The following is a 27,808-nucleotide window of genomic DNA, read 5'->3' on the forward strand; positions in this document are numbered from 1 at the left end:
GCCGGGAGCCGGGCGCGGGCGCGGGCGCTGGGCGCACGGGCGCGGGTGGACTGCCACCGCTGCGCCGCCCGCCCTTTGAGCGCGATGCGGCGCCGCGCCGCCCGGGGACCCGGCCCGCCGTTCCCCCGGGCCGGGGTCCCGCCGCTGCCGCTGCTGCTGCTCGCGCTGGCCGCCGGTGGGGGCTGCGCCGCGCCCGCGCCCCACACGGAGGACCTCAGCCTAGGAGTGGTGAGTGTGCGGCCGGGAGGCGGGCTCCCGCGGCCCGGGGAGACCCCATCAGGGCGCCTTGGCGCCTACGGGAACCAGGACGCCCTGGACCCATTTCCTGGGCGGGAAAGCTGAGGCTGGGTCGTAGGCTGAGTGTCTAACACGGATCTGGGAGAGGCGCGCTGGATCCCTCCTAGGCTGCGTGCGCTGGGAGCCCGCCGCAGTCGCAGGAACCCGCGGAGGTTGGCGGCTTACCTGGCCGGAGCCCTGTTCCAGACTACGTGCAGCCCCAAAGAGGCCCCTGAGGCGGATGGGACAGCAGTCGCAGCCGCCCAGAGCTGGGCGTCCCGCGTGCGTTCCCAGTGGGAGTGGCGGGGGTGGGAGGTGCGCACCCACAACAGAGGAAAGGACGGAGCTGCGGAGTGTGGGCGCCCCGCAAAGCTGGTGGTTTCGAGTTTGCTCCGTTGAGGATGTTGAGGAACAAGGGAACCGACCCCCCAACCCTCCACTAGACATGGATCTTGGCCCTATTTCCTGTTCCCTTCTACCCCCAGGACGGCCAGCCTTGCCTTGCCACCCTTGTCACCGTCCTAGACCTGATGAGGTGCCCCCCCTCCAATTCGCAGGCTCGGATGTAGCCCCACCACCTTATCCTGCGCTTCCCCCCGCCCAGTATCAGCTGTGTCCCACTGGCTTGGAAACCATACCGAGGGGCTGCGCAGTGGCCTCTTCCCACATCCCCTCCCCCGTTCAGTCCGCCAGGCTTGGAGCCTCCTCCTTGGGACTTGGAAGATTTAGATCACACTTTATGGGTCTCCACCCCCAAGCCCGGGGAGGCCGGGCGTGGGCACATGGGGGCCGAAGGATTAAGCAGATTCCTTCTGAGGCTTCCGCCCTGCAGTTGCCCTCACTTGGGCTCCCTGCCTCCGCACCTGGCCTTCGGCAGTCTCTTAGAAGGGTGCTGGCAGGGCTCCTCTCCCAGGCTATTAGCATTCTCGAGCTCTAGGTGGATTTCAAGCCAGTGCAAGCATTTGGGGGGCATCCACAGCCCCAGTTGGCAGGACTTGGCCACAGGTTCTGGGTGAGGAACAGTCTCTGGCCACCCCCACCCAGCTGCCCCAGCCCCCCTGCAGCCATCTGGGAGGGCACAGCCACAGTCCGTGCTGTCTGCACTCGAGGGACCCCCAGAGCCTCTTACTCCCAGCCAAACTGCTCTGAAATTCAGGTGCCTTTACCCCTTTGCTCTGGGGCTTGGGGTGTCCTGAATCCCCTCTTGGGGTGCAGGCTCTGAGGGCATCAAACCTCTAGGTCTGGGCTGGGTGGCAGTAGAACCAGGCTCTCACCTTCCAGCTTTGAGGGTTACTGGGGATCAGGCCCCCACTATCAGGACATGGAGCTCCTGGCCCAGTCGAGTTCATTTATCAGACCCAGTGCTGTTGTGAAGTTTCTCGATGCCCACCCAGAGGGAGCGGGTCAGGTACATTCCTCCGGGTTTGCACCTCCATGCCTCCTCCTCTGTCTGCTCCTCTGGCTTCCCCAGGACCAGGGGCTCCCCCGGCCCCACACCCTGTGGGAGGCACTAGGCAGGGGATGTGGCCCTTCAGTCTGGAGCCCCAGAGACTGCAGGGCCTTGGCATCCGACCCATCTGATAAAGAGCAGAGGTTGCTGCCCCTACCGGGAGAGACCCCCACCAGGGGAAGGCCAGGTCTCTTCCAGGCTGGTGTGGGAGAAACCTTCCTGCATCCTGCCCCCAATTTGCGAGCAGAGGGCGGTCTCTGGTGGTCTTCCGGGGAATGACACCTCAGTGCATCAGACCCAGAGGTGCAGGAGGACCAGCAGGGATTTGCAAGGAGGAGGGGGGAACTCCTTTCTACCCACCCTCTGCAGACCGCCCCTGGGGGCCCACTGACTCTGGATATTCAGGTCTAGGGCTGCCAGTGAGGAGAAGGGCCCCTTTGTAAGTGTGACCCAGCTTCTGCCAGACAGAGCCGTGCCCAGCGGGTCTCTCAAGCGCTGGCTGCCCCCGGGAGGGGCTCCCTGGCCCAGCCGCCGCGGAGCATCAGAGGAAAACAAAGCACCGGATTGAGGCCCGCTGCGCGGGCCCAACAGCAGGCTTTCAGGCCGCAGTGGAGCGGGACAAAAGAGCCCCATGCCCTCCTGGGGTTGTCGGCTGAGCCACAAGTCCTTCTGGGCCCGTTTTCATTATTTTATTTCTGAGTAAGTAATATCCACGGCAAAATATTCAGGCCATATAGAAGGGTCCACAGGGGCGATCGTCTCCCTCATTTCCTAAGCATTCTTCCAGAGGTTGTCTGGGCACATAGAAGGGCATGGGGCCTCAGCCCCTTATTTCTATGGATGACAACCTGCTGTCCACTGCTTTGTGCTCTGCTGTTTTCACTTCCCAGTCTGTCTTGGGTAACGGTCAGTATTGGAACACCTTTATCTGCCTGGTTCTTTCTGTCCACCCATCGCATTTCACTGCATGGATGTGACTGACATCCTTTAGCCAGACCCCGGCCTGGACGTGCCGGCTGTTCCTAATATTTCACCATAGTCAGGAGCGGCCAGAACGCCCAGTTACTGCAGCGTATGTGAGGGGCTCAGCCCTGCGGGAGCCTGACGACAGGCATGCACGGAACATGTCACAAGTTGACAGATTTGCCGACCAGTCCTCTAAAGTTTGGGCTTCCCTGGTGGCTCAGTGGTAAAGAATCTGGCTGCCAATGCAGGAGATGCAGTTTTGATTCCTGGGTTGGGAAGATCCTCTGAAGAAGGAAATGACAACCCACTCCAGTATCATTGCGTGGAAAATCTCATGGACAGAGGAGGAGCCTGGCAGGCTACAGTCGATGGGGTTGCAGAGTCAGACATGACTTAGCAACTGAGCACACACCTCTAAAGTTTGTTCTCGGGTTTCTATCTCAGCAACAAAGTCTATGAGCTCTTGTGCCTCACACCACACGTGTCAGCAGTTCTTTTGGTTCTGACTATGGTTTGTGTCTGAGAACGTGTAAGGGTGGCCAAGAATCAGCAGGGCCCTCCCTCAGTGGCCCAGGGGCTGGGCAGGGGCTGGAACACCTGCGAGCACCTGTCCCCCTGCAGGGGTGGGGAGGGGGTGACAGGGGTAGCCATCACCCTGGCCTCAGCCAGTGGCCTCTGGGTCCCTGCTTCTCAGTACCAGCACCCAGGCAAGCCTGTGGGCACTTGCTCAGAATCCGCGTCAGACCTGGTTTGGAGCCAGGAATATTCCTCTCGGTGCAGTCAGGGAACCCAACCCAAGGGGACAAGGGCAGTCTCCCTGAGCTGCAGGGGGAGAGCCTCAGCTCCCAGGTCTCCCGCCCACCCCTCCAGAGCTTGAATTTAAATGTGAAGGTCTTAGGACCCAGCTGGTCCCCTCCCCGACCCCCCCTCACCATTCCCACCCTGCAGGCATGTTGTCAACAAGTGAGTTCATTTCCCGGACACTCATTGCCCTGGGCATCTGAATGACTGAGAAGTCTTTGTGGCACTTTCATAGGGGCCCATGTGGTGTGGGCACAACCACGCTGGACGCCTGTGGTCTGAGCCCTGGGAGTGTGGACTCTGACTAAACAGGCTGGTGACCAGCCTGGCCGCTGAGGAAATGTCATTGCTCTTTCAAGAGCTCTGGAACTAGCCTCTGGGCGAGGGTCCCAGGCTGCTGCCTACCAGTCTGGGGGGAAATCTGTGCTGGGCCTCAGTCTCCTTATCTGTAAAATGGGGCCAGGAGAACAGAACAGTTGGGATATTACCTGACTGATGCCCCTGAATCGCTCACAACAGCATCTTGTGGGAAGTAAACTGCCTTCACACATTGAGGGGGAGTGTGGAAATGGGGGGAAGGCTGGGGAGCAGTTAGGGGCTCACCGGGGTGCTCGCCGACACAGTGCCTTCCTGAGGGTTTCCGAGGGTGCTCTGAGTGCACCACGTGGTTTTTGCCTCTTGGTTAACGGTGGCTCAGAGCTTCCAGTGAGACACTCCGGGTGCAGAGTCTGTGCTGTGCACGTGAAGGGTGACAGACACATCTGTCACACACTAGCTCACAGCCCTCTGGGTCCCTTCCAGACACCATACTGCTCTCCTGAGGGAAGGACTGTGGTCTGGGCAGGATGCCAACCCCACTTCCCCTCCTTACCTGGCCCACTCGTCCACTTCTCCACCCTCTCTTCTCTCTATACCCCAGTCCCACCAGCTCCTTTCTGTTTCCTGAACTTCCCACACTGGTTCCAACCACGGGGCTTTGCACTGGCTATTCCCACTGCCCTGAATTTTTATCTCGGCTCATCACCTAGCCAGCTCCTCACCTTTCAGGGCTCTGCCCAACGCCACCCCACCAATCACCCGTTTAAGGAGCCCCTCCACGCTGTCTTACTTCTATTAGCACAGGGTTCCTGGAAATAGGCCCTGAAGCCCAAGAGCCTGGGTTCCCTTCCTAGCTCTGTCCTGTGCTGTGTGACTGTGAGCAAGTGTCCTGACCTCTCTGCTCCTCAGTTTCCTCATCTGTAAAATGGGCATAGCCCCTATTCCAATCCCAAAGAAAGGCAATGCCAAAGAATGCTCAAACTACCGCACAATTGCATTCATCTCACACGCTAGTAAAGTAATGCTCAAAATTCTCCAAGCCAGGCTTCAGCAATATGTGAACCATGAACTTCCTGATGTTCAAGCTGGTTTTAGAAAAGGCAGAGGAACCAGAGATCAAATTGCCAACATCCGCTGGATCATAGAAAAAGCAAGAGAGTTCCAGAAAAACATCTATTTCTGCCTTATTGACTATGCCAAAGCCTTTGACGGTGTGAATCACAATAAACTGTGGAAAATTCTGAAAGAGATGGGAATACGTGACCACCTGACCTGCCTCTTGAGAAATTTGTATGCAGGTCAGGAAGCAACAGTTAGAACTGGACATGGAACAACAGACTGGTTCCAAATAGGAAAAGGAGTTCGTCAAGGCTATATATTGTCACCCTGTTTATTTAACTTATATGCAGAGTACATCATGAGAAACGCTGGACTGGAAGAAACACAAACTGGAATCAAGATTGCCAGGAGAAATATCAATAACCTCAGATATGCAGAGGACACCACCCTTATGGCAGAAAGTGAAGAGGAACTCAAAAGCCTCTTGATGAAAGTGAAAGTGGAGAGTGAAAAAGTTGGCTTAAAGCTCAACATTCAGAAAACGAAGATCATGGCATCCGGTCCCACCACTTCATGGGAAATAGATGGGGAAACAGTGGAAACAGTGTCAGACTTTATTTTTCTGGGCTCCAAAATCACTACAGATGGTGACTGCAGCCATGAAATTAAAAGACGCTTACTCCTTGGAAGGAAAGTTATGACCAACCTAGATAGCATATCCAAAAGCAGAGATATTACTTTGCCAACAAAGGTTCGTCTAGTCAAGGCTATGGTTTTTCCTGTGGTCATGTATGGATGTGAGAGTTGGACTGTGAAGAAGGCTGAGCGCCGAAGAATTGATGCTTTTGAACTGTGGTGCTGGAGAAGACTCTTGAGAGTCCCTTGGACTGCAAGGAGATCCAACCAGTCCATTCTGAAGGAGATCAGCCCTGGGATTTCTTTGGAAGGAATGATGCTGAAGCTGAAACTCCAGTACTTTGGCCACCTCATGCGAAGAGTTGACTCATTGGAAAAGACTGATGCTGGGAGGGATTGGGGGCGGGAGGAGAAGGGGAAGACAGAGGATGAGATGGCTGGATGGCATCACTGACTCGATGGACGTGAGTCTGACTGAACTCCAGGAGTTAGTGATGGACAGGGAGGCCTGGCGTGCTGCGATTCATGGGGTCGCAAAGAGTCGGACATGACTGAGCGACTGATCTGATCTGATAAGATCGTTGCAGCAGTTCTTTATTTATTGAGCACCTGCTGTGTGCCAAACGTGAATTGACCCCCACGGACCGCACACCCCTGTCCTCACAGTTTCCCCCTACAGCTGCTGTGAACATAACTCAATAATCATTGCTCATTAGGATCACTTATCATAGTTATCACCATGACACCTATTTTTCACATGTTTAGTGTTGGTCTTTCCTACAAGACTGTCCCTCCTGGGTGGACAGCAGGGTGGGATCTCCCCAGGTCTTCGCCATCCCCCCAACATCTGGCACAGGGAGCCCTCAATGAGGGTGTCCAATGAATGGATGGACTGTCCGATGGGGGCCTGGGAGCATCCCTCTGGGGAAGATGCTGGGATGAGGGATCATCCCAACCATAAGCAGCCCCCGGAGGAATTCCCACCCTGCTGGGGGGCCCCCAGGTCCTTTCTCTCTGGGTCTTTATCGGCTGGACATCCAAGGGGGTCACACACAGACTCGAGCCAGAGCCACACCATGTGACCGCGGGCCATTTCTGCAGCTGCACCTAGGCGGGCGGTGTGTAGGTGGCAGATAAGTGGGTGAAGGTCAGAGGTGGCAGCACTCAGTGGGTGCTGAGGGTCTGTTATTATTTGGGTCTGGGGGTGGGTGCTCTAAAGCCACTGCCCGCCCACCTCCATTGTCCCTGATGCTGTGGCGGTGTCTGCACTGCCCTGGCCTCCGTTTCCTCGTCGGCGCCCTGAGACCAATGACACCCACTCTGCATACCCCCATGAGGCTGGCAGACTCCAGTCAGTGACAGAGCATGAAGTGGGTGCCAGACAGTTCAGCCGTCTGGCCCCACGGTCCCCACTGGCCCCAGGCCCCTCACAGCCCATCGGACAGGTGTCCTGGGGTCAGCTCGCTTCACTCCCATCCTGGTTCCACTGCCGTCACACAGGGCAAACCCTTCTGCACCTCCATTTCCCCACCTGAAAATGGGGCAACAGTGGCCAGGCCAGGGCTGGGGGAGGACCTAAGGAGGCACTGCACACAGTAAGCGCCTCTTGTTTACTGGCACCGTCCACACACATTACAGCAAGGCCTTCCCTCACCCTCCAGTCCAGCCATCCATGGCAGGTTGGTTTACCGAGTCCCCTGGGAGCTGGTGCTAGGGCCATGGGTTGAAGGCTGACCCGCTGGGCGGAGGGACTGCTCAGGACATAAACACGAGGCCTCTTTGTGGGGGCGATGGCCCACTTGCTTGTGACTCTGATGAGGTCAGGAGGGAGTTTTGTGGTGTGTGCGTTAAAACATCATTAGTGATAAACAATACAGAGAAAAATAAAACCAAGCAGGCAGGGGCTGGGGGGTTGGGAAAGCCATAGGAAGCATGGTAGGTGACTTCGTCTAGTTTGTAGGAGGGGCCAACACCCCACCCCCTGCCAGTGCCTTGAGTAGAGCACCAACATCTCTGGGCCTCAGTTTCCCCATCTGCAGTAATGGCTCAGCTCACGGGGGTCCTGGCAGGGAGGAGGAAGAGAGCACGTCCTTGGCTGTTAGGGATTACCCATGATGAAGTGGCCCCTGCAAGTTTGGGGCTCCCCCTCCCACCCCTCCCCCCTCCTCTTGGCCTTCTGGAAAGTTCACCCTCTGCCCACACAGCCTGGTTGCCCTGGAGACACGGTCGCCGTGGTGACAGAGGGAGGACCAGTGGGTGAGCACAGGAAGGGGCTGGCCCAGGCGACCCACAGGCTCTGTAGGTATTAGGGGGCAAGGGGCGGGACTGGAGACAGCTGGGTGGACAGGAGGCCTGGGCCCCCACCCCAGGGGCTGATGTTCCACGGGCACTGCCGTGGAAGGGGGCAGGAGGAGGGGCTGCAGTGGCTCCAGGGGAGGCCTAGGCAGGGTGTTGGGCAGCCTCTGCCCTGTGCAGGGACCTCAGCTCTGAGGTTAAGTTCTCAGCCTGTTTCCCCTCTGATATTCCAGCCTGTACTAACTACCAGGAAAAAAAAATTAAACCCCAGCCATTCGGGAATTTTTGTCTCCCCTGAAGATCGGGATGAGCTGGCAAGTTGAGAGGAAGAGAGACAGAGAAAGGAGTTTTTAGACATCCCCTCCCTCCCTGGGCTCCAGAGCTGTTCCTTTCCAGCAGCGATGGGGGCTTCTTGTGTGGACACGTGTCTCCACTGAACAGGGGAGAACAGGATGGCTTAGGGCTGAGCTGGGGTCCCCGTGGGCTCTTCAGGACCAGCAGCCTCCCCCTAAACCCACCAGAGGTTTGCCCTGTTGTCACACATCTCCTGAGGATTTCACCCCCAATGCCCCCCACCCCCTCCAATGGCCCCCACCACCCACCAACCCCCTTGAGCTGAGGGTTGTTCCCAGCCCCCATTCCAGCTGCCGCTGCTGCTAAGTCACTTCAGTCGTGTCCGACTCTGTGCAACCCCATAGACGGCAGCCCACCAGGCTCCCCCGTCCCTGGGATTCTCCAGGCAAGAACACTGGAGTGGGTTGTCATTTCCTTCTCCAGTGCATGAAAGTGAAAAGTGAAAGTGAAGTCGCTCAATCGTGTCTGACTCTTCGCGACCCCATGGACTGCAGCCTACCAGGCTCCTCTGCCCATGGGATTTTCCAGGCAAGAGTACTAGAGTGGGGTGCCATTGCCTTCTCCACCTATTCCAGCTAGTCCAGGAATTAATGCAGAAGCCCACCAGCTCTGTGGGGGCCAAGGGGAGGAGGTGAGGTGAGGTGAGGGTGTGAAGAGAGGGGATAGCCTTTGTGATGGGGGAGTGGCTGCACTGGGGGCAGGTGGGCCAGCTGAGCCCAAGCCTGTGGGGAGGGGGAGGGGAATGGTGGGGACCCCTCCCTCCCACCAGCCCCCCAGATCCCATCAGCATGCTCTCATGCTCTTGCAGCCAGCAGGGGCCACAAACGGCAGTGCTCCGGAGTCTGGGCAGGTACCAGCAGCTGCTGATCACGGCCAGAGCAGTGCCTGTCCAAGGGCAGCACGTGCCCCAGTCCTGCCCTTGGTCTGCAAGTGGGCACAGAGCCTGGCCACTCAGACCCCCAGCTAAAACCTCCTGCTTTGCAACATTCTCAAATATTTCCAAACCACCTGAAGTACTCTTGAGGCCTGAAGTCCAAAAATGTGCATGGCCTCCCAGCAAGGCTCGCAAGACCAAAGGAAGCCACTCCTTTGTAACCCTCATGGAGCCCTGGGAGGGCTGGGAGCAGGGGGCTGCTTGGGTCAGACACCCAGCTGTTATCCCAACCTATAGTGTAACAGTTGGGAGGTGGGTGGTCCTCCCAGGGTGTCTCAGCCCCAGCCTGCCCAAAGCAACTGGCCTGGGTGGGGAAAGGCTCTCACCTGAATAAATCATTACCTGGTAGGCGAAAAGGGGCCAGCATCCTCACCTAGCATCATGACCTATCTAAGGAAACTCTGGAGGACTTCCTGGAGGAGGCAGCCTCGCGGTGCTGAATGGCCCCCAGCTCTTTAGCTCAGGCCTGCAGTGTTAACAAAGAGCTGCAAAATGTGTGTGTGTGTTTTCTGACTTTGAGAAGGAAAATGGCAGAATCAAGATTTTCAAATATCTTTAAAAAATTGTCCCCAAAAATGTGTAGCCACAAATACACATCTGTCTTTTTTTGTTATTTTTATTGGAGTAAAGTTGATTTGAGCTTCCCAGATGGTACTAGTGGTAAAGAACCTGGCTGCCAATACAGGAGATGTAAGAGAGGCAGGTTCGATCACTGGGTTGGGAAGATCTCCTCGAGGAGGGCATGGCAACCCACTCCAGTATTCTTGCCTAGAGAATCCCATAGATGGAGGAGCGTGGCGAGGCTACAGTCCATAGGGTCGCACAGAGTTGGACACAACTGAAGCAACTTAGCATGCACATATGCCCATAGTTGGTTTACAGTGTTGTGTTATTTTCTGTTGTATAGGTATGTGAATAAAAATACACATCTGAAACATGAAATGCTCTCTTGGGCGTTTCCAGGGCCCAGTGATTAGCCATGAGACTTGCTCAGTAAATCTTGTTGATAAATGATGGGATACATTTTTTAAATAATTTTATTATTTATTTATTTATTTTTGGCTGTGCTGGGTCTTCGTTGCTGTGCGAGCTTTCCTCTAGGAGCGTTGAGCGGGGGCTTCTCTCTAGTTGCCGTGCATGGGCTTCTCATCACGGTGCCATCTCTTGCTGCAGAGCTGGGGCTCTGGGGTGCATGGGCTTCTCATCGCGGTGCCATCTCTTGCTGCAGAGCTGGGGCTCTGGGGTGCATGGGCTTCTCATCGCGGTGCCATCTCTTGCTGCAGAGCTGGGGCTCTGGGGTGCATGGGCTTCGGTACTTGTGCCGTGTGGGCTCAGTAGTTGTGGCACACAGGCTTCATTCCTCCACAGCATGTGGGATCCTCCCAGATCAGGGATAAAACCCGAGTTTGCTGTGTTGGCAGGAAAGCCCCTGGGTTGCATTTTAATGTGTTTGAAGTGATGTGAAGGGAGATCCTCCCAAAAGACAGGTCCTCAGGGGTGCGGAGGCACCAGCACCACAGAGGGCAAAGCCCAGAGTGGAGATTGAGCCTTTCCACCTACTCGTCTGAGCACAGGATGTCACTCGGGTGTGTCCACTGGGAGCACCCTGTGGTTGCTGTTCACTGTCCTGCCCGACAACCTAATAGGGGCTCCCAGACCTGAGAGAGGCCTCCTGTGTCCCCCAGTTGGGCACATTCTTGGAGGCCCCCAGAAGTTAGGGAGGGAGTCAAGGAACAGAGAGAACCCCAGCAAGGACTCAGTGTTTCCTAGAAAGCAGGGGTGGGGAGTGAGGGGGGAATCCGGCTGGTTCCCTGCAGGTGTATGCAAATTATATGCAAATAATCGGGGACACTCCTGGTCAGTTGAGGCTCCTAGGCATTCCCAGAGTATGGACCCCCTCCCACTAAGCACCTGCCAGGCCCCTGGAGGTGGGGGGCATAAATCCCCGAGGCAAGGAGTCAATAGGCAGGAGCTATGTACTCACCAGCTTCCTGGAGGCCCTGTAGGTGGTGTAAATGAATAGAGCAGAAAAAGAAAAAGGAGACCTGCGAGTCAGTACCTCTCTTGAAGCCTGGTCTGGAAGGGAGTGGAGCTCAGAGAATCACCAGAACCCTGCCTTCCAGCCACACATGGGTCTTCCCCAGACTGGCTGGTGAGCCTGCCCCCTGGCACTGCATCCACGTGGCTGAGTGCTTTTCACGGGGTTGTCACCCAGCTTAGGAAGTGGGCGCCTGCACCATTTGCCTTTGAAGAAACAGCAGCCCCCCAGGGGGTCCCCATGGATGGCATCAGTGCCTCCCTGTCCCCCCAGATGGTAAAGGTGACTGGGCCAGGGAAGGGGGTTCTATGTGTGTCCGTGGCATAAGGGTTGCCCTTGTTCCTGCTTCCTGCTTGGCTCAGGGGTTCCCCCCGGGGCACTTTGCAGAGACCTGTCCCCTGACAACCAGCACCACACGTCCTTTATGTGGAGGGTGCCTGTGTCAGGTGCTGACCTAAGGGTTTCCACGTTCTAACTCATCCTCACTTCCACAGGTAAGGAAACGGCCTAGAGAGAGCACTGACTTGCCTCAGTTGCACAGTGAGGAGGGGGCTAGGTAGGATTTGAACCCAGGCAGCCTGGCCCTTAACTTCTGTGCATCCACAGCACATGACCAGATTCTTAAAACCGGCTTCTGAGCCTATTGCCCTTCTCAGTGTGGGTTTCAGAGCTTGGGTCCTGAACTGCTGCCTCACTGCCAGCTCGAGGCCTGAATTTGGCACTCATGATGTTAAATAACCTTTTAAAAATTTCAATTTTGTAAGTGTCCCTTGGGCATTTTGCTGTCTCAGGAGGAGGGAGGTGGGGCAGGCTGCCATGAACAGTTGTACAGGTTGGGCACTGCTGAAGCCCATCCCATTTAAGGGGCATCAAGTTTATCAAGACACTTCTGCAGCCTCCTGTAAAGAAATTTAAGGAAGGAGCAAGAGACACCCTGTGGGCTAGTGGGCAGGGGCTAGAGTACTGAGCTGAGCTGGGAAAGGCCTGCCCCTTACAGCAATGGGGCCCTGGGCCATGACTCTTCTGGTGGCTGAATCCCCATCTCCCACCCCTCACTCTGCTCTCTGCCCGCAGGAGTGGCTGAGCAGGTTTGGCTACCTGCCCCCAGCAGACCCCGAAACGGGACAGCTGCAGACACCAGAGGAGCTGTCCAAGGCCATCATGGCCATGCAGCAGTTCGGAGGCCTGGAGGCTACTGGCGTCCTAGGTCAGTCCTCGGGGTTCAGTGGGAGATGGGTGCCAACCTGGCTTCTCCCATGTACCCCTGCAGCCTACCTTGCTGTCCTGGGACGGGGGGAGGATTCTTGCTGCCTGGGGGTCCTCCATAATCCCCCTTCCCTCCCCATCATCATCCCCAGTGTGCGCATGGCAGTGGGTGAGCGTGCCAGCTGCGCCCAGACCCCATTTCCACACTTACAGCGGATCTCAAACTCCATGCCATGGGCCAGGCAGACCAGGTGTGGGAGTCAGTTTTGGCTACCCAGGCACAATTAAGCCTTGCCCCATCAGGGATGGGGGGCAGCCCTGTGCTGTCAAAACTCCCCACTTTCCAAGGGAAACCATAAATCTGGGGTGTGTATGCAATGCTCCACTTTTTACATTTTGACAACAAATTCCAATTTTGTAAAGACTCTCAGTAGGGCTGGCTGATCGAAACATGTCTGTCCCCAGACATGTGTGTCACTCACAGAGCCATTGGGCTGTGTGTCCTGTGAGAGGCAGGAAGTGTTGGCAATGGTCCCAATTGGGGTTGTGCCCCCTCTGATTGCTTGGGGCCCCTGCCATACATTAGTAAATGCTTGGGCAGCCCCCACCCTGTCTGTGGACACACCCCTGGCAGTGGGGCCTGATGCAGCTGGAGACCCAGGCCTCGTCCCCCCACACCTTGGGCGGGGAGCCAAGGGGACCGGACTGGGGCTTGGAGCCCGTTCTCAGGGAGCTGCTGGGAATGCCCGGTTGGGGATGAGTGTGCATGGGGCCAGACTCCTGACCTCTGCCTGCCCGCCCACCCTGCAGATGAGGCCACCCTGGCGCTGATGAAAACCCCTCGATGTTCCCTCCCTGACCTCCCAGCCATGGCCCTGGCTCGAAGGAGACGCCAGGCTCCAGCCCTGACCAAGTGGAACAAGAGGAACCTGTCATGGAGGTGGGCAGGGCTTTCCTGGGGTCTGGGTGTCATGAGGGCAGCCAAAATGAACACTTGCAAACCAAGGCTGAAGAGACAGGATTTTGTCCTCTTGCTTCTGGAGATCAGAAGCCCGAGATCCAGGGGTGGCAGGGTGGTCCCTTGGAGGCTGTGAGGGAGAGTCCGGCCTGGCCTCTATCCAGATGCTGCAGGCAGCTCTGGGTCCATGGCTCCAATCCCTGCTTCCGTCTCCACATGGCCTCCTTTGATGTCTGTGTCCCCTTTTGTCCCTTATAAGGACACTCACTGGATACAGAAAGTGAAGGTGTTAGTCACTCAGTTGTTTCCGACTCTTTGCAACCCCATGGACTGTAGCTCACCAGGCTCCTCTGTCCATGGGATTCTCCAGGCAAGAATACTGGAGTGGGTTGCCATGCCCTTCTCCAGGAGTTCTTCCTAATCCAGGGATTGAAGCCAGGTCTCCCATATTGCAGGCAGATTCTTTACCGTCTGAGCCACCGGGCCGCCCTAATCCTGGATGACCTCATCTCCATCCTTGCCCCGATGACATCTGCAAATCCCATTTCCAAATCAGGTCCCCGGTGCCCCACTTGAGGCAGAATGTTCCCGGGAGTGCACTGCAGCCTGGGCAGGGGCGCTGGGCCTGTCCCTGCGGCCTGACCCCGGGCTCTGACCCCGCCCACCCCAGGGTCCGCACGTTCCCGCGGGATTCGCCCCTGGGCCGCGACACAGTGCGGGCGCTCATGCACTACGCACTCAAAGTCTGGAGCGACATCACACCCCTGAACTTCCACGAGGTGGCCGGCAGCGCCGCTGACATCCAGATCGACTTCTCCACGGCCGACCACAACGACCGCTACCCCTTCGACGGCCCGGGCGGCACGGTGGCCCACGCCTTCTTCCCGGGCGACCACCACACCGCAGGGGACACCCACTTCGACGACGATGAGGCTTGGACATTCCGCTCCTCAGGTATGTCCAGGGCAGCCCCGGAGACCCTGCATCACCCCCCAACCCCCAGTTGACCCGTGATGGTGTAGGGAGTCACACCAGTGCCCCAGCACTGGAAACCACCAAGGCCTCCCCCGAGCCAGGCCCCGCCCCCAGCCTAAAGCCATGGGCACCTGTCCAACTCAGGAGGACAGCGCTGTGGTCCTCGTCCAGGCTGATCTCACCAGCCGTCTCTGGCACGGGCAGCCTGCCTGGCCAACCCTGGCTGGGATGTGACTCTGTGAGCCCAGCTTGTCCTCATCCTGGTCTCCACTTCCAAGATGGAGTGGGAACTTGCAAGGCCTTGGCAGGCCTGGGCACATCACCACTTCTGCTAAGTCCCACTGGCCAAAGAAGTTGCAGGCCCCCAGGTTCAAGGTGGGAGGAGGATCAGAGCCAAGTGGCACAGGGCATGACTACAGACGGGAGGCAGGGACCCTTGAGAGAGTGGTCTCTATGTCAGGCTGAGGAACCCATCCCAGCTGGAGGAAAGAGCAGGGACCCCATGGAAGCTATGAGTGGCACACGTGGGGTGGAGAGACCAAGAGACCTCAGGGCCTGAGACGCCCCTGAAGATCCCATCGAGCCTCCTAAGAACCTGAATGACTCCACAGAACCCCTCTGTCCAGGACTGGGGCCTTCTCCACAACCATCCTGGCGGGCCCATCACATCCCACCCCACAGGTCCCGTCCCAGTGGCCCAGCAGGAGCTGGAAGCCCCTCCCCTGACTCACCGGCTCCTGTGTCCCCAGATGCCCACGGCATGGACCTGTTTGCGGTGGCTGTCCACGAGTTTGGCCACGCCATCGGGCTGAGCCACGTGGCAGCCACACGCTCCATCATGCAGCCGTACTACCAGGGCCCGGTGGGTGACCCGCTGCGCTACGGGCTCCCCTATGAGGACAGGGTGCGCGTCTGGCAGCTGTACGGTGAGCCCTCCCCCTGAGAGCCAGCATGGGTCACCGGGGGATGGGGACAGCAATGCTGGGGACCCCCAGAGCCCGGAACCCCACGGAGGAGGGCTGGTTCTATCTTCACTATGTGCCCAGCATCCAGGACCTGCACACGCTGGCTGCCCCTCAGTATGTGTGGAATGAATAAACAGGTGATTCTGTCACCAGGGGCTTTTCACAGAGCTTGTCTCAGACCCCCCGGGCAAGATCCCATGTTCAACCCCCAGGGGGTTTCAGGTTGTGACAGCTGACATTGATGGTGACCCAGGGTCCCCGCAAAGCACTTACATGTACTAAGTCATCCAGTCTTTACAAGCTGTGGAGTCCATACTGCACCCCTACTTAGAGATGGGAGAGCTAAGCCAGGACTGGCCCAGAGCCAGGGGTCACCTCAGGTAATGTGGCAGAAGGAAGCCCGTCCTGGGAGCTGACAGGAGCCTGGGGGTGGGGCAGTGATGGACCCTCCCCCCACCTCCCCATCTTCACACCGGGCCCCCTCACCCCCACCCACAGCGGCCAAAGCAGTTCCCTTAAAGCCTGGGACAGAGCCTCTCACCTGGGTGGGGGGGTTCAGCCTCGCTTTATGCCCCGTTGCAGCCCCTCCCCTCCACCCAGGCCCCTGCTCTGCTTCACTGCTGCCTTTGACGTCTGTGGACATTTTTTCCTTGAATTTATTTATTTTTTAATTGCAGGATAATTGCTTTGCGATACTGGTTTCATTTCTGCCATACGTCAACATGAATTAGCCATAGGTGCACCTCTGTCCCCTCCCTCTTGAACCTCCCTCCCTAACTGTAGTAAAATTTACCATTTTTACCACTTTAGAGCAAACTATTCAGTGACATTTGGCACATTAACAGTGTTGTTCAAGCATCATTTCTATCCACCTCTAGAACTTTTTCATCCCCCCACCCCCCTCCTGCTCCCGCCTCCCCCATTAGCAGTCTCTACCCAGCCCCTGGCAAATACTCAGCTCCTTTCTGTCTCCATGGATTTGCCTCTCTGGACAGTTCACATAAATGGAATCCTGCAATGAGTGGCCTTTTGTGTCTGGCTGCTTTCACTCAGTGTTTGTTTTCAAGGGTCATCCCCGTCATAGCATGCATCAGTAATTCCCTCCTTTTTACGGCTGAATAATTTTATTTATCCATTCTTCCGCTGATGGACATTGGGGTTGTTTCCACCTTTTGGCCATGATGAATAATGTTGCTATGCACATTCATGTGCATTTTGTTTAAATACTTGTTTTCTGAAACACTTGTTTTAAGTCATCAAGGCACCCATGCCTTCTGCTCATGCATCTTGATGCTCAGGCTTGGGTGGGAGGGTGGGCATCTCCCCTGTCCTGCTCACCACCACACTCCAGCTCCTGACTCAGTGCAGGCGCAGTGCCTGCCCACCCGGTGGCCTCGATTCCATCCTGGCAGCTCCAGAAAGGGTGGTGGGGTCTACAGGGAGGCAGGCATGCCAGGTTCAATGCAACCTCCTTGTCTCCACAGGCGTGCGGGAGTCGGTGTCCCCCACGGCTCAGCCGGACACCCCAGAGTCTGAGGAGCCACCCCTCCTGCCAGAGCCCCCTGACAATCGATCCAGCACCCCGTAAGCCGTGGGCCCCTGTCTCCGCTCTGCAGCCAGCACCACTCCCAGCAGTGGCTTAGAGTCCTGAGCTCCAGGGTCATCTGGGCCTGCTGAACCCTGAGAAATGGTTTCTTTTCTTATGGACAGAACTGGAAGTGTTATAGGAAGGGGGACCCCTTCCAGAGCCCAAAAGTGGGCTCGTGTCTAACACCTGGAAATGAACTGTCTGAGGAGACACACATGCTGGCAAAGCAAGAGACTTTATTGGGAAGGGGAGCCTGGGCAGAGAACAGAAGGGCCAGGGAACCCAGGAGAACTCCTCTGCCGTATGGCTCCCAGTCTCAGGTTTTATGGTCACGGGGTTAGTTTCCAGGTTGTCTTTGGGCAATCATTCTGATTCAGAGGCCTTCCTGGTGGCGCATGCATTGCTCAGCCATAATGGATGCCAGTGAGAAGGGTCTTGGGAGGTGGTAGGACACATGGTGTCACCTTTTGACCTTTTCCGAGCGCTTCCAGTTGGTGGCTCATTAGTCCCGTGTTCCTTACGGGACCTCCTGTCATAAACTGACTCACACAAGTGGTCACTGTGGTGCCTGGCCAGGGTGGGCGGTCTCAGTCAGGGTGCCTCCCCAACAGAAGGGGCAACCAGCCGCCCAGCCCACAACTGTGCAGAGGCATCGCTTCCAAACCCACGATTCCCTCTCCCCCTTTGTCACAGTCACCTATGGCTGTGTAACAAATAGCCCTGCCTTGTGGCACCAAACCACCACCATGTCAGTAGGCTCATGGATTCTGTGGGTCAGGAATTTGGACAGGGCACAGGGGGCTGGTTTTGGAGAAGGAAATGGCAACCCACTCCAGTGTTCTTGCCTGGAGAATCCCAGGGACGGGGGAGCCTGGTGGGCTGCCGTCTATGGGGTCGCACAGAGTTGGACACGACTGACGCGACTTAGCAGCAGCAGCAGCAGCAGGGGGCTGGTTAGCTCCACAGTGTTGGGAGCATCTACTGGGGACTAGAATCCTCTGGGGGCATCTTGACTGTGGTCTGGTGCCTGGGCTGGGCTGACTCAGCTGGGCACTCCTCTGTGGCCTGTGCTGGAGGCTGGACTCCTAGAGTGGGTGTCCCAAGGGAGCGCCTGGAGGGTTGGCAGTGCCAGAGGCCAGGCGACAGCTGCCTGTCTTTTAAGGCCCAGCCTCGGATTCGTCTCACTCAGTAGTAAAAGCAGCAGCCAGAGCCCACCTACGCTCACCCCCACCCCAACCCCACCCCGATGGAACAAGTGCCACCGAATCTGCAGGGGCCATCCTCATCCACCCCCCACCTCCACCCTCACAGCCTCCCTGCCCACTTCATGCTCACATGAAACACACAAACAGAAATCTATGTATTTAGGCTTCCGTGGTTCGTCTTGGTTTTCTAAGAGTAGAATGTTTTTATGCTTTTCTCACTCAGCTGTCCGTGGTGAATTTCCACTGAGATCAACAGCTGTTGCTTTATCTTGTGTTGTTATTGTTCTTCATTGCACTTACTTATTGAATAAGTAACACTTGTCAGTGTACACGGCTCCAGAGGCACAAAAAGTACCTGCGGTGAAAAGTTAGTCCTCACCGCTGATGGACAAGCCCACTCCCCAGGGCATGTAATTGTGGATGTGCGTGTCCTTCCAGAGAGATTCTACACGCGTCTAAGAAAGTTAAGCATGTAGACATACACATGTGAACCCAGTGGGATGCTCGAGTGCTGGTCTGCACCACGCCTCTGGCCCCAGGGCCCGTGGAGGCCTCTGTGTCTGTGAAGACACCTGATTCTCTGAGCTTGAGCTGCACGATGGTGTGCATGTGCCTGTTTTATTTTTTATTTTTTTATTTTCTTGGCCACACTGCACAGCATGTGGGCTCTTAGTTCCCCAGCCACAGATTGAACCCGGAGCCCTTGCAGTTAGGAAGCACGGATTCCTAACCACTGGACTGCCAGGCAAGTCCCCTGCCCTGCCCTGTTTTTTAAGTTCTGGATCGGTGGGCATTTAAGTTCCTGAACTTTTGTCCTCACAAATGATGTTGCTGTGAGTGCTGTCAGTGGGCCGAGCTGCAGACTCAGAATTGGAGGACCCAGCAAGTATGCTCAGCGTTTCCATAGAAAGCGCCCGGCTGGCTTCCCGATGCTTCTCTGGCAGCATTGAAGGTGCCTGCTGTGCTCCCTGATGCTCGCTCACCCAGTGATCCATCTTCGCCACCTGAAGGGCCAGAATAAGACTTGTTTACACCCACTTTTCTCTCTTGACTAAACTACTGCGGTCGGTGAGCCTGCAGGCGGTGATGCGGGATGAGGGTGTCCTTGGAGGAGGCTCGTCCTGGTGGCCTTGTGCAGCCCAGCTCCCCAGGGCAGCTCAGCTCAAAGTGGGGCTGCCTCCCTGCCCTGCCCTCTCTCTCTGCCCCCAGGCCCAGGAAGGACATGCCCCACAGATGCAGCGCCCACTTTGACGCGGTGGCCCAGATCCGCGGCGAGGCCTTCTTCTTCAAAGGTAACCCCCACGGGGTCCAGCGGCCGGTGGACGGAAGACCGGGTCCACCCTGGGCCCCAGACCGGCCACCTGCAGCCCCACCCCTGTGTCCCCCAGGCAAGTACTTCTGGCGGCTGACCCGAGACCGCCACCTGGTGTCGCTGCAGCCGGCACAGGTGCACCGTTTCTGGCGGGGCCTGCCGCTGCACCTGGACAGCGTGGACGCCGTGTACGAGCGCACCAGTGACCACAAGATCGTCTTCTTCAAAGGTGGGCGGGCCCCTACCCGGGTGCCTGCCAGGCATCGCTGACCGAGGGACCGCAGCCCTCACTCTCTAGGACCTCCAAGCTTGCATCTGCCCAGGAGCACTGGTCCTGTGGATCTAGAGCTCAGGGCAGAGAGCAGCTCATTATTCTGTGCACTCAGCCAATTTGTATTTATTGAGCACCTGCTGTGTGCCCCGCACTGAGGTAGGCACTGCAGGCATGCAGTGAGCAAAACACAGATATATCCCTGCCCTCATTCTGGGGAGTGGGGGGACACAGTAAGTGCCCACAAGTAATAAGGAAGTTAATTTCAGAAGACCTGAGGGAACAGCATTCCAGGCAGAGGGAACTGCCAGTGCAAAAGCCCTGAGGCAGAAACAGTCTTGCTGATTCAAAGACCTTAGAAGAGAGTGGTGAGGCTGGAGCAGAGTGAAAGATGAAGATTCAGGGGAGGCGATGCAGGTCAGGGTGACACCCAAGGAGCCGTGGGTGTCAGGCTGGATTTATTCTAAGTGCAGAGAGGAAACTGAGGACCTCCCTGGCCCAGGCCCAGCTCCCCAGTCTCAGTTTAGGGTGACAGGTCCACTGGAGGAGGGGCGTCACTTCACCCTCTAACACCCCCTCTCCTGGACTGGGCTGGGGAGGCACAGTTTCTATTCCTGGGGAGCATGCTGTCTTTGGGGGGCGAAGGCAGGGTGCCTGCCTGCAGCAGGAGACCAAACCCTGCCGATTCTATGGGCACTTCAGGGCTCTGAGCCTTCCTCCATCTCATATGCATGGCTGTGCACACATACAGGTGTGTTTTGGGGATCTGTAGCTCCCCAGAGTGAAGGCATCCTGCTGCCCTGATCAAGCCTCTTTAGCCTGGCCTCCCTTGAATGGGGCCCGAGTTCACCTGCTTCACACCCACCCTGGCGCCACCACCACCCCCAACAGTGGAATCACTGTCTCCCAACCTGGATGCCTAAGGCAAGCTACAGTCATGGTGGTGGGACCTGCCTGGCATCTTCTAAATAATTTGGATTATTTCTCAGCATTTAAAACTCGGGAGGTCCCCGTGAGAAACCATAGCTCTGTCCTGAAACGTAAGACAGTGTGGGCGCTTGGGGCCTGTGCATTTGCCTGGCAGAGTCAGCTGCAGCAGGTCAGGCTGCCCTGTCCAGGTCACCCACGCCAGGCGCCCACTTGGAGGAAAAACTCACAGCCCTTTTCGTTGTTTGTATGGGGCCCTTTCTGCAACTGGGCCATCCTTTCCTTCAGTGGTTTTCAGTCTCTGACAGAGGATTTTTTAGAAATTATTTTTAATTGTGGTTTAAAAAAACACATAATGTAAAATTTACTATCTTAACCACTTTTAAATGTACAGTTCAGGAGCATTAAATACATTCACCCTATGTCCAACTGTTACCACCATCCATCTCTACAGCTTCTTCATCTTTCAAAGCTAGCTGAAACTCTGTCCCCCGTAAACACTATCTCCCCATCCCCCTCTCCCAGCCCCTGGCACCCACCACCTACCTGACTTTCTGTCTCCATGGATTTGATCACTCTAGGGACTTCACACAGTGGAACCATACGGGATTTGCCCTTCTGTGATCGGCTCACTTCACTGAGCATAAGGTCCTCCAAGGTTTCCAAAAATCACACCATTTTTGGAAAGTTGTACAAACAGATTTAAAGTTCTTGGTGATTTCTCCAAGGTTCATCCATGTTGTAGCATGTGTCAGAAACACCCTTCTTTTTTTTTAAGGCTGAGTAAAATTACATTGTCCTGAAGGAGGAAATGGCAACCCACTCCAGTATTCTTGCCTGGGAAATCCCATGGACAGAGGAGCCTGGTGGGCTCCAGTCCATGGGGTCGCAGAGTCGGACAGGCCCAAGCGTGTACACAACACAGTGAATGTTCCGTTGTATGGATGGACCACGTCTTGTTTATCACCTGTTGATGGACACTTGCGTTGCTCTCACCTCTTAGCTATTGTGAATAACCATGAGTGTACAGACAGCTCTTGGAGAACCTGCTTTCAGTTCCTTTGTGTGTTTTCCCAGGGGTGGGGTTACTGGATCTGGTACTAATTCCATGTTTAATTCTTTGAGGAACTGCCAGACTTTTCCACAGCAGCTGCACCATTTTACATTCCCACCAGCAGTGCCCAGTTTCCCCACATCCTCAGCTACACTTGTTATTTTCTAGGTGTGGAGGGGGGGAGGTTGATAATGGCCACGCTAGTGAGTATGAGGCGGTATCTCATGTTTTGATGTGCATGTCCCTGGTGAATTGTGATGTCAGAGGCACATCTTCTTCTGTGCTGCTTACTGACCATCTGATTATCTTCTTTAGAGAACTGTTTATTCCAGGCCTTTATCCGGCCAAGGATGTTTTTATGTTTTGCCTTTTTTTTTTTTTTTTCCCACTGTTTTCTAAATAACTGGGCTAATTTTTGCTAAACCTGAGTGGGGGTAGGGGGACATGACAACACCTACTCAAACTTATTTCTCACATTCCCACCCTTCTGTGGCAGAATAGCTAAGGATATTTCTAGAGCTCAAAGCCCAGGATATACCCAACAAGCATCTTAATCACACCATTTTTGGAAAGTTGTACAAACAGATTTGAAGTTCTTGGTGATTTCTCTGCTTCTGTGTAGTCAGACAAGGCCTTGACCCAGTGCCCTCCTGCCCATGAACATACTCACCCACCTCACTGCAGAACTGACTGAACGAGACCGACCCCGCAGACCAAAATGGCTTCTCCGGGTGGGAGTGGGGACCCCCATCTGTGATGTGGCTGCCTTATCAGATCCCACATCCTCTGGCTGCTGCAGGTGTGGGACCCCAGCCCGGCTCACAGCAGGTGCTCGGTGAATCTCAGGGCCGCGCGCACATTGGGGTGTCCGCCCGCGGGAGGAGCAAGGGCTGGGGCCCCCGCCTGGCGGGCTGGGCGAGCCCCGGCCCACGGCTCTTTCTCTCGCCCCCCCAGGAGACAGATACTGGGTGTTTAAGGACAATAACGTAGAGGAAGGATACCCGCGGCCTGTCTCGGACTTCGGCCTCCCGTCGGGCGGCGTCGATGCCGCCTTCTCCTGGGCCCACAATGACAAGACTTATTTCTTTAAGGACCAGCTGTACTGGCGCTACGATGAGCACACACGCCGCATGGACCCCGGCCACCCGGCCCAGAGCCCCCCGTGGAGGGGCATCCCCAGCACGCTCGACGACGCCATGCGCTGGTCCGACGGTGAGCCGGGCAAGGGCGAATCCCTTGCAGCCTCAGCCTCCCCACTTGGGGAGTGGGGATCCAGGGGCACAGGGGTGCGCCTGCCCCGCCTCCTTGCCCACAGACCTCCCCAGAACCCCCCTGGCCTACTCCTCTGGCGCTTGTTCACCTCTCCCCTCATCCCTTCCTTGCCCCCGTCACTCTTCCAGCCGTAGCATCCTCACCTCTTGCTGCCACACAGACACACAAGGACGCAGGCACACACCCCAAGGCCTTTGCACCTGCGGTGCTTCCTCCTGGAACACTTTTTCCCCTCATACCTACGCGGCTCCTCCCCCACCCACCTCAGTCCTTCTCTCAAACGTCCTTGCAGCGCCCCCTGCCTGCAGTGAGAAGTACACCACCTTCCTACAAGGGCAGTTAGTTCAGTCGCTTAGTTGTGTCCGACTCTGCAACCCCATGGACTGCCGCACGCCAGACCTCCCCGCCCATCGTCAACTCCCGGAGTTTACTCAAACTCATGTCCATTGAGCCGGTGATGCCATCCAACCATATCATCCTCTGTCGTACCCTTTTCCTCCTGCCTTCAATCTTTTCCCAGAATCAGGGTCTTTTCTAATGGATTAGATCTTAACATCAGGTGGCCAAAGTATTGGAGTTTCAGCTTCAGCATCAGTCCTACAAGGGCAGCTTGTGTTCTATCTTCAAAGCAATGTCCCCAGCATCTAGAAGAGTCTGTCACATACTAGGCTCTCAGTAAATATCCAGTAGGGGAAGAAGGAAAAACAAAACAAAACAAAACAGGGTTACTTCATTCATGCCCTTGCCTCCAGGCGGCTCCGTGAGCTTTCCCAGACCCCTTAAGGTTCTGAATGCCCACCGATGAGCTAGCCGGGGGCAGAGAGCAAGACTCTAACTCTCAGCTAAGACATTTTGCATCCTCTCTACTGGCCCCGCAGCTCTCCGCTCCCGGTCCTCCTGCTGTCTAGCCTGAATCCCGCGTGCTGCAGCAGCTGGAGCTCAGGTGCCCGCTCTCTTCTCCCCTAGGTGCCGCCTACTTCTTCCGCGGCAAGGAGTACTGGAAGGTGCTGGACGGCGAGCTGGAGGTGGCGCCCGGGTACCCGCAGTCCACCGCCCGGGACTGGCTGGTCTGCAGAGACCTACCCGCCGACCCCGAGGGCATGGATGGAGAGGCCGGGGCCCACGCGCGGCCAGGACAGCGCGACCATAGCCGCTCGGAGGACGCCTACGAAGTCTGCTCCTGCACCTCCCTCGCCGCCCCTGCCCCGCGGGTCGCGGGCCCACTGCTGGCCGTGCTGCTAAGCTTCCTGTGGACATCGGCAAAGGCCCTGACGCTGTGACATTCGGTGTTGGCCTTCTGGCCAGGGCCTGGAGCTACGAAGTGCAAGGACTGGTGCCCGCCCCTCCAGCACCCTAGGCAAGCGTGGCAGCAGAGCGGACCCCGCCTCGCGGGTGGGGACGGGCGCCCCCTATTCCCGGGCCGAGGTCACCGGCTGCAGCCTCCCTAGCTCTGGCAGAGACCAGCAGAGGGCGCTGCTCCCCGGGCTGTGGATGCGGGGGTAGTGCCCGCCTGGCCTTGACTATGGGCTGTGATCTGGGAAGACTTCGCCACGGCCCTAATGGAGGCCGGAGCTGTCTTTTCAGCCTGTGAGTGACGGCATCTCACTGAAATTAACAGAAGATTAATATCTCACGGAGATTGACAGGAATGGGCAGGGGTGGGGGTGTTACATTAGGCCTAGGGGCCCTCGGCTCTGCAGGCCCTGGAAAGGGCAGCCCAGGAATCCCACGGGCACCCCCTCCCCATCACCGGACCGCACTGCCGCCCCTGGTGCTTCCGCCCACCCTTGGGGCTTCCTCTCCTGGTCCCTGTGGGCCTGCTGGTTGCCTTGATGAAGGCAGCCTCCCCACACACAGGTGCGTCCCCAAGCTGGGGCCGTGGTGGTCTTGTGACGCATTTCAAACAAACACGACCTCTTCCTGCTTGGTAACGGCTCAGACTCGGCTCCCTGATGCGCCCAGGCGGGTGGAGAGTGGGCAACCTCTGGGTCTGGAAGGACTCTTGTAGCCCTGACCCCAGACCACCAGCACTCTGGAGTTGGGGGGGGGGAGGCCTCCAGGAATGTCTGTGTAGTGGTCACCAACACCTTACTGCCCAGCACCTCCTTGACTCCTCCATGACCATTCCAGGTTGTTACACCCATTTCACAGATGGAAAAGTTGAGGCCCGGTTCAGGGACACGCACCTCCTGCCAGCAGGCTGGGTCAGGTCTCAGAACCTGAGGTTCTGGCACGTTGGCCCGGCCCTCCCTGATGGATTTAGTGCCTACTTGCACGTGCAAGTACTGCTGTCAGTACGGGACGTGCAGAACGAGACAGGTTCTTGGGTGAGGCACCTGGGATGCCATATGCCACCCTGTGTACCCCGGGGCGTGGCCCAACAGGAAGTGTGGGTTGGTGGCTTGGCTGGCCAATCCAGGGACTCTGCTCCATCCCGTTGCTCCTCTGCCCCATAGCTCCTTATCCAGGATGGCAGCCGTGAGTCCCACCCAGAGAGGCAGAGAGTGCGAGCTGTACCCTTCGCCCTGCAGGTGACCTTTCCCTGAAGCCCTGGCTGCCTACCTGCTCTCACTGGCAGGGAGTGACTTTTCCTGGGGGTGCATAGCTGTGGGAGCAGGATGTTCTTTGCCCATCCCTGCAGCAGCCATAGATGCCCCAGGGTAGAGCACTTGGCCTGAGAACCTCTGGTCTAGACGAATCACTAACATCTCTTCCCTGGGACTAGGGAGAGGCAAACACCTCTGGCAAAAACGGGGTTGGTCGGGAAGAGGATAAGAAGGTGGGCGTGAGCATCAGGCCGTAAGATGGCCTGAAGAGACCCTGCAGTGACTGCTTTAGAGCAGGTATCTCCAGGCCGGGCGTCCAGCTGGAAGCATTAGCATCACCTAGAACCAGCAGAAACACAGATTCTCCGGCCTGCCTTTACCTGCTGATCAGAAGGCTGGGGGGCAGGGCTGGCCATGTGTTACCCTACCCCCATTCTCTAAGTGTGAAGCACAGGCAAGTTTGTGAACCGCTGCTTTCCAGGGGGCTCCAGAAAGGCCTCCCAGAGCAGGGGGATGAGCAGAAACCAAGGGAGGAGGAGTTGGTTGTGCTGAGATGAGAGAGAAGAGTCCAGAGTCCGGCTGGGGTGTGGGGGAAGGGTAGGTGCACACATCTGGGGGTGAGATGGGCATGCTCCAACAGAAGACATGCCATCCTTTGGCCAGAGATTTTCCAGAGGAGAGTGGGAGCTCAGGAGGGCAGGGGCAGTCTTTGTCGGGGGCTTGCAGGCTGCTGTAAGGTGTTGGGATCCACTCCCAATGTCATGGGAAGTTGCCAGCCCCAGCTCTAGGGAGAGGCAGAAATGTTCCCATTTTCAGAAGACATTGCAGGCTCCTGCAGCTACTCGGCTCCTCCCCTACCTGCCGCCCAGGTAGCAGAGGTCAGCTCAGGGCCATCCCAGGACACATGGGCAGGCATGATGCCACAGGCAGGCAGGCAGTCTCCAGGCCTGGCCCTGTGTTCCCTGAGCCAAGCCAGGCCACATCCCACATCCATCTGTCCGCCATCTGGTCTCTGGACCCGGAAGGGCTCTTTGCCCGTCAGACCAGACCAGATGGACTAAAGATCCCTCGTGGGTGGAACAGGCTGCCTTTGCTCAGCAAGGGCACCTCTCCCGACATGGTCCCACTCCTTTGCATTCTCCAGCAGCCTGTAAGGGGAGCCAGTCCCAGGCCCTTGCGCAGTTGGGGAAACGGCCCAGATAGGGTCCCCTGGGCACACAGCCCATGGGCGAGAGCCAGCCGTGGACCAGGTCTGCAAGAAGCCAGATTCTCTCTTGGTGGGTGATGGTTTTACTCTTGTGTTAAAGCCAAAGATCATTTTATAAAACTTTCCCTGTAACTCTGTCTCACATGAAGTATATAGCAGACACGTAAGTGGTGCATCTCTGTGTTCAGTCCTAAGGGACAAATTCATAGGAGAAGTAGTAGCAGCAGCAGCTGCTTCCACCAGTAGCTGAAAACCAGGAGCCTGGGCATCAAACAAACCCACGGAAATACTTGGCTTGATCCTATCTTTTTATAAACATCCATATTTTTAAAATTTTGAAATTGTCTCATGTTTACAAAAAAGATGAAGGTAGAGTAACCAGACTTTTTTTTTTTTTTTTACTTAAATTATTGGGGAGCACACCAACAACCTCGGACACTTTTCTGTGTATTTCCTGCCAACCAGGACTTTCAAGTCTCTGTAAAATCAGGAAATAACAGGACACATCTGACCCCGCTCGGTCTCTGCATTGGTTTCCACAACATCTTTTACTAGCAGGACACAACCCAGCATCACACTCAGCTGTCCTGAGGTTTTATTCTCTCTGCGCCTTGGTTTTCCTTTGAACTCCACGACCTTGGCCCCTGTGAAGGTCACAGGTTGGCTGTCCTGTAGACTGCCCCCAGTGCCAGCAGCCTCAAGTGTCCCCATGGTTCAATCTCAACTCTGCATCTCTGGTGGGAATGTCACAGAATGCTATTATACATGCTGAGTTGCTTCAGTCGTGTCCAACTCTTGGTGACCCCATGGACTGTAGCCCGCCAGGCTCCTCTGTCCATGGGCTTCTCCAGGCAAGAATACTGGAGTGAGCTGCCATTTCCTTCTCCAGAGGATCTTCCCAACCCAGGGATCGAACCCATGTTTCTTACATCTCCTGCATTGAGGTCAGTTCTTTTACCACCAGTGCCACCTAAGAAGCCCCAAATGATATTATGCTCACACAAAATGTTCAGTTTTAGGTGAGTCCCTATTTAAACACCTGGGGCTTTCATGTAAAATTATGAATTTTCAGTCAAAGTCTCGATTTTGACCCCACGCTGTGCTGGCTTTACTTGAAGGAGCTGTGGACCCCCCTGGGGGGGGTCTGCTGCCATGGTGACAGACCCAAAGAAATCCCTCAGAAGGAAGTCAATGA

At 56.5% G+C, this 27,808-nt stretch overlaps 1 protein-coding gene across 1 annotated transcript; it reads left to right on the top strand.

Moving 5' to 3' along the window:
• The first annotated feature begins 69 nt into the window (after positions 1-69).
• Positions 70-26,950, top strand: MMP17 (matrix metallopeptidase 17). Its single transcript, XM_006045545.4, has 10 exons — positions 70-228; positions 12,202-12,334; positions 13,144-13,273; positions 13,962-14,245; positions 15,016-15,192; positions 16,716-16,815; positions 19,234-19,316; positions 19,413-19,565; positions 22,543-22,800; positions 23,827-26,950. Exons 1-10 carry the CDS (start codon positions 85-87, stop codon positions 24,138-24,140), a joined length of 1,776 nt encoding a protein of 591 aa, XP_006045607.2. The 5' UTR covers positions 70-84; the 3' UTR covers positions 24,141-26,950.
• The last annotated feature ends 858 nt before the right edge of the window (positions 26,951-27,808 follow it).

This window comes from Bubalus bubalis, chromosome 17, assembly GCF_019923935.1.
Source record: "Bubalus bubalis isolate 160015118507 breed Murrah chromosome 17, NDDB_SH_1, whole genome shotgun sequence".
Classification (NCBI taxonomy): domain Eukaryota; kingdom Metazoa; phylum Chordata; class Mammalia; order Artiodactyla; family Bovidae; genus Bubalus; species Bubalus bubalis.